At 41.1% G+C, this 18,558-nt stretch overlaps 2 protein-coding genes across 2 annotated transcripts in view; one reads left to right on the forward strand and one right to left on the reverse strand.

Moving 5' to 3' along the window:
* The window catches only part of UQCRC2 (ubiquinol-cytochrome c reductase core protein 2), a 31,500-nt gene extending 28,644 nt beyond the window's left edge, over nt 1-2,856 (forward strand). Inside the window, exons 13-14 of the mRNA XM_079943849.1 lie at nt 1,206-1,359; nt 2,533-2,856. Coding sequence (XP_079799975.1) covers nt 1,206-1,359; nt 2,533-2,616 — 238 coding nt within the window. The 3' untranslated portion in view covers nt 2,617-2,856. The remainder of the gene's footprint in view (nt 1-1,205; nt 1,360-2,532) is intronic.
* A 573-nt stretch (nt 2,857-3,429) lies between these two features.
* On the reverse strand, nt 3,430-17,693 carry PDZD9 (PDZ domain containing 9; the record flags this gene model as incomplete). Its single annotated transcript, XM_079945468.1, has 4 exons — nt 3,430-4,441; nt 9,099-9,288; nt 15,614-15,793; nt 17,663-17,693. The coding sequence occupies 4 exons, from the start codon at nt 17,691-17,693 to the stop codon at nt 4,045-4,047; spliced, it is 798 nt and encodes a 265-aa protein (XP_079801594.1). The 3' UTR covers nt 3,430-4,044.
* Nucleotides 17,694-18,558: the final 865 nt, after the last annotated feature.

Raw genomic sequence — 18,558 nt, forward strand, 5'->3', positions numbered from 1 at the left:
GAAATCAGCTTGCATTTTCATACAGGAGTTTAAAACATTTAAATTTGACTCCATCCATTTAGGACAATTCAGAATGTGAATCCTAAAACTCCGGAGGCCTCTATGATCATTTAGTATTGCCCACAAAGGAAATATGACAGGGTGAATTACAACCCAGGAGGGAACAGTCTTTTACCATTTCTGTTCTCATTAGTATTATTACTTTTGTTATACTGAACACACTAAGAAGTGCATCTCTCAAATAAGTACAACACAATTTATTAAATATTGTATACATGGAACCAAGGATCGATAGGATGCAGCTCTGCATGATTGCATCAGAAACAAACCTTATAATAAATTGAAACAATGGATAAGCTTAGGAGAAATCTGTTTCAAATGTAATTTATTTAAGAAAGTGTATTTTCTTAATAAGTGTGGCACAGTTCTTATCAGGTACAGCAACATTTAGAAAATGGAATTTTGGTTGTTAATGTCAAGATATATTTATTTTCTGCCATTTTGATGGAGTTGATACTTTTTTTGTAAGGTTCTTACTCCTCCTATAGTGAAAAAGAGAAGGTGAGGTGTCATTGCTGAAGGGACAAACTAATAATCACTTGGTAAAGTTTATTGCAGGTAAAATCTTTTTTCAATTAAGTGGACAGTGTGGTAAAATTGCTACATTAAATTGTAATTATGTTTAAATGGAAGTCTTGCTACAGAGTGCCAAGGAGATTAGTTTGAGTTAAATAACTCAAGTGCCTTATTGAACATAATTTCTTCCTGGGATAAGAATGAATTGGATTTTGTTTTATTTCAAATTGATGTTTTTGTGCCCATATTTAAGCTACAGGGACTTATAAGACCTATACTGTCCTTCCCCACTTTCCCTACCCTCAGTGAGACAAATCCCAGCACACAAATGGACTAGGGGTGGGGTTAAGGGAAGTTATATTATCAGCACACAGCATTCTGCTAAAGGGACAGTGAGAAGAGCCCACATAGGGATGTTCTTTAATAGAGATACCTAAAACCATCACCAAAAATGTATCTAAAATAGTTGGTGAATTGAAGAAATAGAATGGAGACCTTTAGCACTGTAAGATTTCAAAGCTGTTATTTAGTTTGTATATTTACCCAAACATGTTTAAGGTGTGGGAACATACTTTGCCTTGCTCTGTAAAACTGGCATCTGCCTTAGTTGCACACCTTTTATTGGACAGGAACAAGCTGAAAGCTGGGTACCTAATGTCAGTGGAGTCTTCTGAGGGTTTCCTGGATGAAGTTGGGTCCCAGGCTCTAGTTGCTGGTTCATATGTGCCGCCATCCACAGTCCTTCAGCAGATTGACTCGGTAGCTGACGCTGATGTCATAAATGTAAGCAAATGAAAATTTATTTAACATCAAATAACTTGTCCTTAATGATCCAGTTTCAGAAGGAATGCGTAACCTTCCTTGGGTTGTATATGCTGTTCTCGTGGTGTTTGGTGCTTATGTACCTGGTGTGGAGGCAGAAGGGCTCATCCCCATATCTGCAGATAGCTTCCTTGTCAACTCAGGGTGATGTATCTTCCTCATGCAACTAAATTACCATTAGGTTAAACCATTTTAAATTCTTAAAGGTCAAGAAGAGTCAAATATTGGCAGTTTCATACGATTCAACCTAATTGTCAAGTTTGGTATTTTCCTCCTCACTCCTAAGAAATAAACTCTATCCTGCCAATCTTTCGCAATCTACCATCTCAAGATTTTCTTTAGTCTTCTCAACATAAGACCTTCTCCTGCCCCTGCTCTATTTTTTTTTTCCCACATATATTGTTTCCTATAAAATTGAGTTGTTTTGAGGGCAAGGACTATGTCTTATACCTCTTTGTATTCCCTGCTATGCCTAACAAGTACATGAACTACAGAATGAACCCAAAATCAGTCCTTTCTGTATTAAAAATGCCAACTCCCCTTCCATGGTCGAGGTCTTAACCATCTTCTCACCAAGGGGTCTCCCCTTGGGGATAGAAAAAAGAAGCAGGCTATTTTAAGATAGCAGCCCTGACTTGATTTCACTTGAACCATAAGTTCATCATTACATACTCTTCCAAATGGCTGTGCTCATCTTATATACCATACTATCATGTGAGTCCAACCCAGCTGCCTGCAACACTGTCTATTAAAAAAGCTGGCCTGAGATAATGTGGGACTGCTCCTCGTGGTATTGCACTTAACCTAAACAACCAGCCTTTGGACTCAAAGTAGCGGCATAAGGAATACTAGGATATAAAGTGTAACTTTTAAGTTAACAATCAGTTTATTTTTATTGACTCAGACTATTTGCCATTGCAATACCAAAGCAGGGAAGTACAGCTCTGCTCAAGGAGACTCTGCCCTGTTTTGCAACGTCAGAAGGGTTTTCCTTTTCCCTCTTTAACAGCTACGCTCCTATTTAGAGCACCACACTTGCTCAGTCACACGTAGGATGAAATACTCAAAGGAACAAGTTTATCTACTTGCTTATTTCTGTTAACTTTCTGTCTTATTTTGTTTGTTTACTTAAAGGCTGCAAAGAAGTTTGTTTCTGGCCAGAAGTCAATGGCAGCAAGTGGAAATTTGGGGCATACACCTTTCGTTGATGAGTTGTAGTACTGAAACACATATTGCAGGAAAGAGCTGAACATTTTCTCAACTAAGAGCAGCAAGTATGTGAAAGTGAAAAGTCTTTAATGTAACATTTATCTTTTTTTCCAGTGAGATGAAATATCAAAAAGCATAAATGCAGGTAATTGTTCCCAACTGACCTAAAGTCAATAAAACTTCTGTTTAAATGTTTTTCTTGTGTTTTTCCTAATCAGTTAATCAACAAGTATTTGATACATGCTGAGTTTTTGTTTTAGATGCTTTAAAGGAGAACAGGAATATAATAAGTACAGAAGCATGAGAAACTATTAAAAATTAAGGCTAAGTGGCTATCAGAGTAACTATTTCCAGATTATTATTGGTGGCTTTTTAAGATAAACACAGTTAAAAGTCTGTCTTCTTGGGTAAGAATAATTAAATGGTCTGGGTTTTACCCCCTTTTTTGCCTTTTTTGCGAAAGAGTTATTTGTGAAAAATATAAATTCCCTGCCAGTCATATCCTGTATTCGCACTGCTTCATTTTATCTTCACTGTGGCAGAATTTTGTGGGTTTTTTTCCTCGCCTTCTCCCTCATCTGTTTCTATCCTATCTCTTTCAAGTAATTAACTATCAACCCAACATTCAAAGTAACAGTAGGGGGACTTCCCTGGTGGTCCAGTGGTTAAGAATCCACCTTCCAGTGCAGGGGACACGGGTTGGATCCCTGGTCGGGGAACTAAGATCCCACATGCTGTGCGGCAACTAAGCCCGAGCGCTCTAGGGCCCATGTGCCACAACTAGAGAGCCCTTGTGCCGCAACTACTGAGCCTGCACGCCACAATGAAAGATCCCACATGCCACAACTAAGACCCGGTGCAGCCAAATAAATAAATATTTTTTAAAAAAAGGTAAAAGTGGGGCTGAAAAGGGGGAAAAAAACTAGTGTGAACAACTAGGCAAAAATCTCATTTCTTTTAAGTAGGGCACTTGAAGTTTACAAACGAGAAACTAAAGTAAAATGTGATACTTGAAGAGTAAAATTCTCTACTGTGTTTACACATTCTGATATTGGGTTCCTCTGCTGCATTTTCTAAATGATGAGACATTCTTCTCAGAAAGGAGCGTCCTAAGGATCTGAATAATTGTGAGGCCTGTGAAACCCCAAGGAAATCTTCGGATATCACACTAAAGAAGGTCTCTAAAGGCTTTACAACACACTCGTGAAAGAGAAATGTTAAGTCTGTACATATTCCTGTAAGTATAGCAAATGTATACATGGCAGTGCACAAAAAATGGGTGTTTTCAAGACAAATGCTCCTGTGGTCACAGATTTGCAAACTGCTGCCTAACCAACTTTTTTTTTTTTTTTTTTTTGAACTTAAGCAAGCTTTATTTGGGAACGCTCCCGGGCGAGGTTCATTGGTCCGAGAGAAAGGGGCCAGGGAAGTCGCCTCCTAACCAACTTTTGATACAGGTTCACTCTTGCCCTTTTCAGCATGGGCATAGTCTTCGAGCCAAAATGCATCTGAGGTAGAGGAGGCCGAGGAGGAGGAGGAGCTTTCGTCGTCTTGCTTCACCATTGTCCAGTATGGAGAAGGGGCCCTCACTTCTTTCTTGTGGTCTCTGTGAATCATCACGTCACAGTTACTGTCTTTTCCTACACTAAAAGTACAGTTCTTCTTTTTATATCCATGCCATTCTCTGGAGATAGACATCGGTCTCCTTGCAGGGTAATGCCCAGTGGACCGTGGATATTTATAGTACTTAAGTCTTTTATCTAAAACTGCATCTTCATTGTCATCACTGCTTGTGAAAGAGTCATCTTTTGCCTCCTCAGTTTTCTTTGTTGTGCTGAAATGAGAAGAATAGTGAATGAAATGGATTCTTAATGTCTGAACATTCATTATCACCTAAGAGATTGTCTTACAACCTGCTTTGGTTCGTAAAAGAAAGAATACAATTTAGCTTTAACACTACCTTTCTGTGTTATTGAAAATTTTCTCTTTTTAAAATTACTTTTAGGGAATTCCCTGGCAGTCCAGTGCTTAGGGCTTGAGCTTTCACTGCCGAGGACACAGGTTCAATCCCTGGTAGGGGAACTAAGATCCCACAAGGCACGAGATGCGGCCAAAAAAAAAATTACCTTTAAATTTGTTTCCATTCCTAAATGGAAATCAAATTCTGCCCTAAATTATTTCACATTACTTTAAAAAGCTTTGCACAGACTTAAGCCAGACTATTGACCAGAATATTAGCAGGCCTTAACGGTGGGTTAATTTCACTTCACACAGAATGACAGGTCAATGTGGCCATCTCCTCCACAGAACTCAGTTTTCATGGGTCACATGGGGTCGGCAATAACAGAATATTACTGATTTCCAAGGGGACGTCCAGAAATAATGGCCCTCAAAGACCTTCAACATGCTAATCTGAGTCTTTTTCTTTCCTCCCCTGAGCATCATTCTTTGCTTCTCATCTGGGTTTACATATGTGGATCTGTAGAATACCCTTCTATCCAGGTGTCTCATCATTCACTATTCCATCTCGCTGTTGCCATCCAAAAACTTGTAAAGACTTTTTTTTTTGTAATTTGCCAACAGCAAACTTTTCTAATGAACTTTTCTAATGGCAGCACGTGCACCTGCTATTATTTTCCTGAACAAATGCTGTCTGTTACCTGCTACCTCTCATTCTGGTGCTGGATTTGCCAGCAGATCCAAAACCAGACCTTTGTAATTATGAACCTCGGTTACCTTCTCTGTTACTTTCTGTGCTGCTAATAGGAAATAGATTTCTTCCCTACCCCAGTCCCTCCAAGCTATCAGACTTACTGGTGTTTTCACTAACATCCTTGGAGGCCTGCCTGTTTTATTTGCTCCTAAGCTTTTGAAGCCTTTCCTAAAGTTTATCTCTTCTGGAAATGACAGTTGGTGTGGAGTCAATTTTACAAAGGGCCACTAGTCTTAATTGTACTATTTTCTTTTAATCCTTGATTTAGTGCTGTGCAAGGAGATTCAGATCTCAGGACTAGAACAGTTTGCCTTCAGAGTGCAAAGGACATCCTTTGTAACTGTATTAGATAACCATCAAGGACAGGCGGCAGAGCCAGGTTCTTATTGAACTGCATTAGATAGTGACGCCACAAGCCAGCAGAGGTCATGGTTAGCTGGAAACAGTTTTTATACGACTAGGCCTGCCCAGAGCAGCATATGGAGTATTCTCTCCGTTGTGCACACAGTGCTGTTTGCTCCTGAAGGAAGTCATACCAAATAAGCCTTTTCCTTCCACTTCTGCCCCTTCCCCGCCCTCTTCCACGTAAGATGCTAAAATGCCTTAGCTGCAAGCACTTTGCTTTATTAAGAAAGGGATTCAGAACATGATTGATATTGTTCCTAAGTTTGTGGATTTTAGCCTCATACTTAAGTTGTGCTGTTCTGTGTTTGCTTTTGAATGGTCAAACTGCCGTCCTTAGATTTTTAATATTCTGAATCTCAAACTCAGCTTAGAATGTAGTTGTTCTATAAGCAAATGGTTAAGAGCTCAAGTTCGGGAGCTGAACTCCCCAATACAAGGTCCACCAGCTACGTGTGGCTGCTAAATTTAAACTGGTTAAACTTGAATAAAATTTAAAATTCCTCAGTTACAAATCTTCACATTTCAGAGGTTAGTAGACACCTGTGGCTAGTGGCTACCACATGGGATAACGCAGATACAGAACATTTCCACTATCACAGAAAGTTCTTATTGGACATTGCTGCTCTGGAGACAGACATATACCACTTAGCCCTGTGGCCTCTGGCAAATTTATACACTCTATTGCCTTCAGTTTTCTTATCTGTAAAACGAGGATAAATAAAAAGAATTGGCATGAGGATTAAATGGTATAATGCTTGTAAAGCAGTGCCCACCACATAGTAAGCAGTTATCACTATTATCATTAATGATTTTTAATCAAATCAGGATTGGCTTAGTTATTGGGAATTTTTTCCCCAATCTGTCATCTGAAGGGGACAACTGCCCAGCTCTAGTCCACTGTCACCGTGTGGGAATGCAAGCCCATCTTCTAGTTTTTTCAGGAGAAACCAGAGATAAAGACTCTTTGCATGAAATCTTAGATTTGTAAATTTAGCGATTCAAATATTTTTTCATTAAAAAATTTTTTGAGGGCCTCCCTGGTGGTGCAGTGGTTGAGAGTCCACCTGCCGATGCAGGGGACACGGGTTCATGCCCCAGTCCGGGAAGATCCCACATGCCGCGGAGCGGCTGGGCCCGTGAGCCATGGCCGCTGAGCCTGCGCGTCCGGAGCCTGTGCTCCACAACGGGAGAGGCCACGGCAGTGAGAGGCCCACGTACCACCAAAAAAAAAAAAAAAATTTTGAAATACACAAAAAAAAGCAAAAAAGTTGAATGAAGAAAATTATAAATACCTTGGTAGCTACTGCCTAGGTCAAGAAATAGCTTATTACTGCCCCCTGGAAAAGCCCCCCCTACGTATCCTCCTTTCTCTCTACAGTGTTTAAAACACTGAGGAAGACAAGCAAAGCACATGTGCTGGCCATATCAGTTCCTAGGGCCACAAGTTGGACTCTAAAGTAATGTCTATGGAATATGGGCCATTTTTTAGTCTTAGTAAAGCCCCTAGCCATATTTCTTTGAGCCTATCCCAATAAGCAAAGGTGCACAGCTGTAGCAACTAGTGGTCAGTAATCTGGTCAGAATTAATAAGGACCACTCTTGCATCAGAGCACTGAATTTGTCACTTAAAGAAAAGGGAGATGGAGAAATCAAGCACAACCCATAAATTTCTGACTTGTTTGACTATGTGAGTGTTCTTCCACTAGGACAGTGGCAAGCTGGCTTTTGATTTTAGGCATAATGAGTTTGAGGGGTTTATGATACATACAAATGCAGATATCAAGTGGATGTTTATACAAGTTTGGAGATAATACAATTTGAAAATTATTAATTTATGGATACTAATAGAAACCACTGAAATCAAGTTCTTTTTTAACATCTTTATTGGAGTATAATTGCTTTACAATGTTGTGTTAGTTTCTGCTTTATAACAAAGTGAATCAGCTATACATATACATATATCCCCAGATCTCCTCTGTCTTCCATCTCCCTCCCACCCTCCCTATCCCACCCTTCTAGGTGGTCACAAAGCACCGAGCTGATCTCCCTATGCCATGCGGCTGCTTCCCACTAGCTATCTGTTTTACATTTGGTAGTGTATATATGTCCATGCCACTCTCTCACTTCATTCCAGCTTACCCTTCCCCCTCCCCGTGTCCTCAAGTCCATTCTCTACATCTGCATCTTTATTCCTGTCCTGCCCCTAGGTTCTTTAGAACCATTTTTTGTTTAGATTCCATATATGTGTTAGCATACAGTATTTGTTTTTCTCTTTCTGACTTATTCACTCTGTATGACAGTCTCTAGGTCCATCCACCTCACTACAAATAACTCAATTTCATTTCTTTTTATGGCTGAGTAATATTCCATTGTATCTATGTGCCACATCTTCTTTATCCATTCATCTGTCGATGGACACTTAGGTTGCTTCCATGCTGCAGTGAACATTGTGGTGCATGTCTCGTTTTGAATTACGGTTTTCTCAGGGTATATGCCCAGTAGTGGGATTGCTGGGTCATATGGTAGTTCTGTTTTTAGAGAAATCAAGGAGTTTGCTTAGGAGATTGAGAGAAGAAAGCCAAAGATTAAACCTTGAGGAACTCCGAGGTTGGGTAAAAGGAGATCAAGAGGAAGTGACTAGAGGAAATAGGAAAATCATGGGAGTATGGTATCCCAGAAGTCTGGGGAACATGATGTATCAACCAGAGTTGAGTATACAGTGTCTAATGCTGCTCAGAAGCCAAGCAAAATAAAGACTGAGAAGAGTCTACTGAAATCAGCAGCATGAAGGTTGTAGGTGACCCTGGGAAAAAGGACTCAGCCAAGGCCTGCACTGAGGGGGGAAATGGTGTCTCCTGAGGAAATGGCAAAGTCTAGTACAGCTCTTTCAATGGGTTTGGAGTCAAGGGACAGGGCAGTGGCTGGAAGGGAAAGGAGAGGAGAGTGGAATTAGGTGGGGTTTGCTAAGATGGTAGAGGTTTTAAAAGGGCTTAAATGTTATTGGGAAGGATCCAGGGAGAGAAGTTGAATATGCCGGAGACAAACGAGGAAATGGGATTCACAGCACATGTTTAAGGGCTAACTTTGGAAAAGGCGGAGTCACGCATGTAAGTTTGGAGGTGGAGTTGCCATTGGATAGTTTGGTCTTTTTTTAAACTCCATGTCCAAGGCTCTTGCCTTTATCATTCTGCCTCATATTAGGTCCTACAGATTGTACTTTGCAAAAGGACTTAGAAACCCACTAAATTGTGGCACTGTCATCAATCCCTCCTACATGGTCCAACTGATAGTTCTCACATTAAACTAAGACTCTACTTCATAGACCCTGGGAATTCTGTAGTATAACAAAGATTTCCTAAACTTAACTACTTACTGTGTAATTGGGAATTTGGTCTCAGGGATTAAATCATATATTTCTTGCCATTCTTGGGGTATGTCAATAAAATCTCGGTAAACCTTGATTTGTAGCACTGTTCCTATGGTGATATGTTGCAAAAGCTTTAAAAATTCTCGAAGAGTATATCCTAACACATTGGCATAGCCAACAGTAATCAAAACATCACCTGAAAAAGGAAAAAAAATTGGTAAAATTAAGATAATGGTTTAAAAGGATCATACCATTTCTGGCTTTATTGTGCGATGTTTTTCTTTTTTCTTTTTTTTTTTTTTTGGGTGAGGTATTTCATTTTATGGGTTCATATTGTTGGTTCATTTTGAACCAAAGCCAGGCTTCAGCCTTTATTTAATAAAAATGACCCTCTTAGTGACATAAGTATCCTCTGAATAATGAAGAATACATGCAAGATGTTTCTTAATAGTGTGGTGGTAGATATTGTAGCACGTTTTTACAACATTTCTAAAGTCCTTGGTGTGACAGAGGCTAAAAACCATTTATAATCTGAATCATCCTTCAGGATTCTAAAAATGTGTTTCAAGTAAAATAAATGGCTATTACTATTAAAGAAAAAACCACTTAACACTAAGTGAATAAATGACCTTTCTATTATACCTGCCTGGCCATTTCCAATGCCCTTCACAGTAAGCAGACCATATTAAACATCAAGCCTTTCAGTTTAATGTTTGCCCTTACATAGTATTCGTTGAGCAAGTAATTCTACATGAAACACTGGACAATTAGCATGCTTTAATTAAGTTTAAGCTATGTATACAGAGAGTATGTCAGCTCAAAGGGATTTGACAGCTAGGTCCCCTACCATAGCACAGTGCTGAACAGACAGGGGAGGGTGATGGCCAACCATGGAGCTCCTGAGCCCCCAGCAGATAGGAAGAGAACCACATCTTGACAGCAAGCTCCTGGACCTCCAAACTGGATGTTAAAAAGCCCAGTTATTCACTTGTACGCAGCAGCTAGGGCATGAACATGTAAACTAGGTCCAGTTATTTGTCAGTCTCCCTGGGTCACTGAACCTGGAGCGGGAGATGCAGAGAGGTGACAGGAGCACCCAGTTTCCATGGCCCTTTGTTCTCTCACCATTTTCCAAACCTGGTTCTCCAGGCTTTCTGGCAATTCTGTCAGACTCAGTGTTCTAAATCCAATGCCTTAACAGAACTTTTCTATTGCTTGCATTGAAGACCTCTGACTACTACAAGGGCATTCAGCAAGAGAGGAAGGAATACAGGGAAATTGCTTTTTAAGGACAGACAGACTCACATTGGGTAAAATCTTAGTCATCAGCTCTTGCCAACATCCTGCCAAATGGTCATGGATACCTTATAGCTAACATCGGATAAAGTGACCCCAATGAGTCCCAAAGGACATGTTCACCTCTCTGTGCATGGGAAGCTAGAGACCCCTCAATCAACCTCAAAGACAGCTGAAGCCTAACGTCAGAGGAGAAAAGAGTCAAGATGAAGTACATGTTCTGATACTACTCCCCACTGTGCTATAATTGGGAATTATGCTGATCCCAAAGGAAGCCTCCAAGGAATGCCAAGGACAAATTTCCATAGTGCTAGATCCTATCAGCAACAAAAGTTCACAGTATTAAAGAAAATGAATACTTAGAAGGGTGAAGAAAACCTTCTGCTTTGGTCTTTAAAAATAGCTGGGGCTAACTTCAGAATGAAATAGGGCTTCTCCTGGCAACCTGCAGATTGTGTGATCTAAAACTGTTCACCCTATGGAGGTTAATTAAAATGGTGGGGGGAGGAAGAAAACGTCACTGGATGAGCTTACTTGCCTAATCTTAAAAGGAGTGTTTATGGCTTGTCATTCTGCTTAATTATGTTGTTAAAGGGTGACTTTTATCATGAGGGCAGAAAATAAACAGCTTAATTCCCTGACCCTCCTGGCCGTAAACCAGACATATCTTTGTGTGAATGTGAGTACTCCGGCAATAGACATTAACATTGCCTTTCATAAAGAAACACCAATTTAGTATTTATGTATATCAACATTACACATTTTCTTTCTGATTTAATGGGCTATAGGAACCACATTATATAAACTGTCTCGATTACCTGTATTTAATCAACTTTGCAGCAGCCAAGCCACTACCATCTCTACAAACTAGGCTGTAAATTCCATAAGCTCTGTGTGGTTAGAGACCATGTATGTCTGGTTCATCATTATACCACAGCGCCTAGCAGGATGCCTACACAGAGCAGGCATTCAGGAAAGGCTTATTGAATGAATGTGGCCTAGTGAGGGTGGTGACCAGTGCATGACTTGTATTTACCTTCAAAGCTATATTAATTTCTCCACGAAAAGGGAGAAAAGCTATACTAAAGCTATACTAGCCAAAAGGATTTTAAAGTTTAGCCAGAATAAACTAATTAGGAAATCAAGATGAAGCCCTATTATTAAACACCAAAAAGAGAGAAATTCAAAGCACATGAATGAGAAATAATGGGGCTGGGAGGTAATGGGGTCAAAAAAACATCAGGTTCATCACCTCTCAGAATCTCATAATTATTGTCAAAAGGACTGAGTTACAGAGTCTTTGAAACCTAGACCTTGAAGAGAAGTGGCTGACTTGTCATGAAGAGATTTGGGGCCCTGGACTTATTCTCTATTGAAATCTCTTTTCTAGTCAAAGGTATGGGCTTTCTAAGCAGATATGGTTTCAAGTCTCAGCTCTGACCACCCACTTACCTCTGTATTGAACAAATTACTTCATCTCTCTAAGGCTCTATGTTTTGTTATCTACCTTCCAGGAGTGTTGCAAAGATTAAATGAGATAATAGATGTGGAAACACCTTGCAAAATGCCTAGGACAAATACTCACTTGCTATTCACTTATCAAACACAGACATAATAAATGTGCCAGTGCTGTAGGTAAGTTGTGGATTTAAAAGGTGATTTCAAGACTGCCTCTGACCTCCAGGAGCCCACTAACTGTAGCCCCACCAGGAGATCCTGTTTCATGTGCATGAAAGCATACTCCTGTCCCACTCTAGTGAGTGTGCACTCCGGCTATCAACCAGCATCTGTCCCCTGACCCCAGAGAAGCTAAGGAGAACAAGCAGAAAAGGCCCATGGGACCTGGCCTAGAGTTCTTTTGGTCTGGAGCATCCAGAACTCTCTTTCTGTCAGTTTGTTCCCCAGCACCATTTTCTATGTGGAGAAAATGCTTTGGATTTTAAGGTGAGGTAAACTTTTGTAATAGCATCATTGATCTACTTAATTCTTTAATCCATTGCTTCTAACCCTAGCTGCAATTAGAATCACCTGAAGAGCTTTTAAACCATGAACTGCCCTATCCCCAAAGCCAAACCAATTGAATCAGAACCTCTGGGGACATGGGGCCAAGGCATTTTTGCTTTAAAAGGCCTCCAGGCGATTCTAATAGGTAACCAGAGTTGCAAACCAGTGGTTTAATCCACTGGGGGCTCCTGTACCACAATCATTTTTGGTTAACAACGAAAAAGATACCAGTCTAAAGAATCTCTAAGTAAGAACAGCCTAAGAGAAATTACTGCCAGTATTTCCATAGCACTGTAGTCCTCAAAGCACTTTCATAAAGATTATCTCATCAAATCCTAGCAACTTCTGACAAAGGTGGTATTATCCCAATTTAGAGATGAGGTGACTAAGGCCAGGAAAGTTAAGGGACTTTGTCCAAGGTCACAGAACTAGAAAGTGGCAGAGCCTGGGCCTGAATTCAGGCCAGCTCCCACTGAATGGTCTTTCCTTCCCACCACCTTACCATCCCGTTGTGCGTCCCTGACTCCTGAGCACAGCACCAGGCCCAGAGTAGGCACTGGGAAAACGTCTTGAATTGGATGGAAAATTCATTCACCCAAAGCCAAGAGAAGCAGGGCAGTACTGACAAAGAGTGTAACAGAGAGGGTTCAAATCCCCACTCCTTGGTGTGACAAGGTACAAGTTACTAAATATCTGATTCCTTCTCTGTAAGGTGGTTTAATGTAGAATCTAATCAAGGAATTTGGTAAGGTTGCAGGATACAAAATTAATGCACAGAAATCTCTGGCATTCCTGTACACCAACAATGAAAAATCAGAAAGAGAAATTAAGGAAACACTCCCATTTACCACTGCAACAAAAAGAATAAAATACCTAAGAATAAACCTACCTAAGGAGGCAAAAGACCTGTACTCAGAAAACTATAAGACAATCATGAAACAAATCAAAGATGACATAAACAGATGGAGGAATATACCATGTTCTTGGATTGGACGAATCAATATTGTGAAAATGACTATACTACCCAAAGCAATCTACAGATTCAATGCAATCCCTATCAAACTACCAATGGCATTCTTCACAGAATTAGAACAAAAAATTCATATGGAATTTTACAATTCGTATGGAAACACAAACGACCCCAAACAGCCAAAGCAATCTTGAAAAAGAAAAACGGAGTTGGAGGACTCGGGCTCCCTGACTTCAAACTATACCACAAAGCTACAATAATCAAGACAGTATGGTACTGGCACAAAAACAGAAATCTAGATCAATGGTACAAGATAGAATGCCCAGAGATAAACCCATGCACATATGGGCACCTAATTTATGACAAAGGAGGCAAGAATATACAATGGAGAAAAGCTTCTTAAATAAGTGGTGCTGGGAAAACCAGAGAGCTACATGTAAAAGAATAAAATTAGAACACTACCTAACACCATACATAAAAATAAACTCCAAATGGATTAAAGACTTAAATGTAAGACCAGACACAATAAAACTCTTAGAGGAAAACATAGGAAAAACACTCTCTGACATAAACCACAGCAAGATCTTTTTTGACCCACCTCCTAGAGTAATGGAAATAAAAACAAAAATAAACAAATGGGACTTAATTAAACTTAAAAGCTTTTGCACAGCAAAGGAAACCAAAGCAAGGCAAAAAGACAACCCTCAGAATGGGAGAAAATATTTGCAACTGAAACAACTGACAAAGGATTAATCTCCAAAATATACAAACAGCTCATGGAGCTCAATAGCAAAAAAACAAACAATCCAGTTAAAAAATGGGCAGAAGACCTAAATAGACATTTCACCAAGGAAGACATACAGATGGCCAAGAGGCACATGAAAAGATGGTCAACATCACTAATTACTAGAGAAATGCAAATCAAAACTATGATGAGGTATCACCTCATGCCGGTCAGAATGGCCATTATCAAAAAATCTAGAAACAATAAATGCTGGAAAGGGTGTGGTGAAAAGGGAACCCTCTTGCACTGTTGGTGGGAATGTAAATTGATACAACCACTATGGAAAATAGTATGGAGATTCCTTGGAAAACTAAAAAGAGAACTACCATATTACACAGCAATCCCAGTACGGGGCATATACCCTGAGAAAACCATAATTCAAAAAGAGACATGTACCACAATGTTCATTGCAGCACTGTTTACAATAGCCAGGACATGGAACAGCCTAAATGTCCATCGACAGATGAATGCATAAGGAAGATGTGGCACATAGATGCGGTGGAGTATCACTCAGCCATAAAAAGAAACAAAACTGAGTTATTTGCAGTGAGGTGGATGGACCTAGAGTCTGTCATACAGAGTGAAGTAAGTCAGAAAGAGAAAAACAAATACCATATGCTAATGCATATATATGGAATCTAAAAAAAAAAAAAAAGGTACTGATGAACCTAGGTGCAGGGCAGGAATAAAGAGATAGACATAGAAAATGGACTTGAGGACATGGGGTGGGAGGGCGAAGCTGGGGTGAAGTGAGAGTAGCATTGACATATAGGCACTACCGAATGTAAAATAGTTGGCTGGTGGGAAGCAGCAGCATAGCACAGGGAGACCGGCTCCGTGCTTTGCAGTGACCTAGAGGGGTGGGAAAGGGAGGATGGGAGGGAGGCTCAAGAGGGAGTGGATATGGGGATATATGTATGCATATGGCTGATTCACTCTGCTGTGCAACAGAAACTAACACAGTATTGTGAAGCAATTATACTCTAATAAAGGTCTATTAAAAAATTAAAAAAAATTTTTTTTAATGTAGACTCTACCTCAGGGATTGCCAGAAAGGTGAAATAAGATCATGCTTCTAAATGTTAATGATGATTAATACTGCCTACAAAAGAAGAAAGCTTTATCCACAGAGAGCCATAAACGCTGGAGTGACGCTGTGCCTGTATATGAATCCCACCTGCTAGATGGGGGTGAACCTCGACAAGGAACTCAGTCTCACTGAGCCTCAGTTTCCTCACCTGTAAAAGGGCAATAATAGCTCCTACCTAGAGGGTTATTGTAAGAATTCAATGAATAAAAATGCCCAACAGCGAAGGTTATACAAGTAATACCAACTGGCCTGCCCATTGAAAGCTCTCAAACAATGTCATCATTATCATTGTTACAGTGAAACCTGAGTCTCCCTGAAGGCAGATGGGAGAGAGAAAGCGGTGGAGTGTTTGGGAGGCATGGGGAAAGCACAGTCACCTGGCTGGAGTTTTCCATCCCTGGCTGCAGACCCCTTCTTAATGAGGTGGGTGATCTGAAGGTAGGGCCCATGCTGGATGATGATCAGGCCTAATCCCAGGCTGCCCACAGTGAGTCTGGTCTCCTGAGTTTTGCTCAAGTTGTGTACAGATGGCTTGACCTTGAGGCCGATTTGTCTTTCTAAAAAAGGAGAGATGTGTTTTAGTCCTTCACCTAGACATCAGCATGACAGTAGAAAGCCAGACCCTTGGGGCAGTTACTCAACCTCTCTCTTCCTTAGGTTCCTCATCAGTAAAGTGATGATAATAAAAATGTCCACTCAGAGGGTTGTTATGAAAATTAAAGGAGATAGTTAAAGGGCTTTTGCACAGTGCCTAGCACACTGTGAATGTTTAATTAATGTTAGTTATTATTATCCATTCACTTAACAAATAGTTATTGATACGGGCAGTGTGCTAGGAAACGTAAGTGTTTCTTGCCCTCATGGATCTTCTAGCCTAGTGGCTGAGACAAATATCAGTGAATCATGTAAACATATTTAGAACAACAAACTGTGACACATGCTATGAAGGAAAAGTTCAGAGAGCTCTGAGGGTGACCAACAGGCTAACATCTCCCGTGAGGAAGGCGGGCCAAGGCTTCACAGAGGAGGTAAAATCCGAATTGAGGTCGAAAAGACCAACAGGAAAGCTGTAAGCAAAGTAGGATGGGAGAGAGCAAATTAGATCAAGATTCTGAGACAGGAAAGAACATAAAGGAGACCAGTAGGGGGCAGGCAGGAGGGGCAAAGGCAGAGCAGACAGGCTGCTTGGCAGGTTTACCTCACAGAAAAGCTTAGAAGCAATTTCAGCAGGACAAGCTAAGGTCTGCCTTCAAAGAAACACACAAACAAAAACCTCTGGCTCTTATATGGATTGTGGAGTCCAGAGTGGAAGTGAGAAATGAGTTACTGCGTTCACCCAGAGCATGTCACCCAAGCAATGTCAGTGGAAATGGACAGTAGAAAAAAAGCATTTGGGAGGAAAATCCAGGAAAAATGGGTAGGGAGGTGTTGAAGTATGTTTTCTACAAAACTAAATCTCACAAGAAAAGTTTCAAAGATGGAGGAGTGATTTAAAACAACAAGTTCTTTTCCCCCAAGAGGAAGCTTCTGAGGAGACTCATTTTCAGTCTACAGGAAGCTTCTGGGGAAACTTGTTTTCAGCACACTCTTCCAGCATTTCACACACACAACACTTTCCCTTAAGGAGAAGTGACAAACTGCTACCTTGCCAAATCCATGTGACTGTGGTGTTTGGGGGGCCCAGGAGTCCTCCCCACTCCTGCGGGAGGGGCTTCCCATGCTCCCACATCTCCAGCTGCAGGGAGCTGGGCGGTTTCATGGCCCTTCCGACTCCAAGCAAGTGTCCTTGCCTATCTCCAACCTCCCCCTCCCCCCAAACCACAGATGCTCTCTGTCTGGAAAATAAGTAACCTAGTATAAAGAAGGTACCATCTTCAAGACTTTCCAGGATTACAGGTCATCCCCTCCTCGAGCCTCTGGCTCCTGAGCAAACAGAGAACTGGCATCATAGACAGGGTCTGAGTTCCAACCTCAGCTTGCAAATTAAAGTGCTCATGATATAATCTACTATGAAGCCCAGTCTCAAAAGACAGCAGTGTTAAGTGAAAGAAGCCAGATTCAGAAGACTCCATACCATATGATTCCATTTTTGTGACATTCTCCATGGAAAGGGCAAAACTGTAGAAAACAATCAGGAGTGTCAGGAACTGGGGTGGCGAAAGGCACTGGCAGCAAAGGGGCTTCATCACAAGGTAATTTTGGGGGTGGTGAGACCTCCACACCTTGATTGTGGTGGTGGTTAAACGTGGATATATGATTATCAAAACTCACAAAGCTGTACACTAAAAAAGGGGGGGGGGCTCTTCCTGTATGTAAATTATAATTTGGTAAACAAATGATCGTGAGAGGCCCAAGAGTGTGACTTTCCCATTTTACAGAGGAGGAAAAGTGAAGAAGTCTTGGTCCCTAGGACATCACCCAGTTACCGTTAACGCTTTTGTGGACGGCCTTCTTCATGGCCCCGGGACGGCAGGCCGATCAGGAGGGTCTCCCGGAACCGAAGCTGGAGTCAGTCCAACCCCCAACTGTTTGGAACCCTCCGGGAGCCGGCGCACTGAAGGCCGACCGCGGGCGGCGAGGAGATCTCGGGCTGGCCCCCAGGGGACGCTGCGACAACGTCGCCCAGACGTTGCGCTGCAGTGCGGTCACCACAAGGTCTCCAGTGGACCCTGGAAAACGCAGTATGTGAAAATTTTGGTGCAGAAAAACAAAACTTCTACGGACTAGCACAGTGCCTGGCTCAGTGGGTTCCTCACCCATTCTTGGGAAACGGAAATGGAGACGGTGGAGGAAGCCCAGAGGAGGGTGTCTCAAAGATGTGAATGGTCTACGGAGGAAGATCATAGCTAGTTCATACAAGAGCACAGATGCCCTGCTGCGCTCCCGATAATGGTGTTTTCAAATACTGTTATATCAACCGCGCCAACTGCTTTGGAACTGCGCTTTTTTCGCGGATGTTTTGAATAAGAAAAGGCCAAGGGTGACCTGAAGAAAATGAGTCACGATTAGGAGAGGAATTAATTCTTCTTTCTTTTTTTTTCCAAAATAATTCTTCCTCCCCCAGACACGTTTACTCATACAGCAAATATTTACTGGAAGCCCGCTCTGTGGTTTTTGCTGATGCTGGGGACACAACAGTAGACAAAACAAGCAAGGGCTCTATGCTCTTGGAACTTAGATTTAAAAAGCAGATGGAGTGGACAATTTTAGGAAAGTATGAAGTATCAAAAATAAATTCTAGAAGAAATAGAAAACAATGTAATGTAGTAGGTCCTATTGTCATCCCCACTCTGATGAAACAGAAAGGCAAAGCCTCTTGTGT

The sequence above is a fragment of the Stenella coeruleoalba genome, assembly GCF_951394435.1.
Source record: "Stenella coeruleoalba genome assembly, chromosome: 15".
Taxonomy (NCBI): Eukaryota; Metazoa; Chordata; class Mammalia; order Artiodactyla; family Delphinidae; genus Stenella; species Stenella coeruleoalba.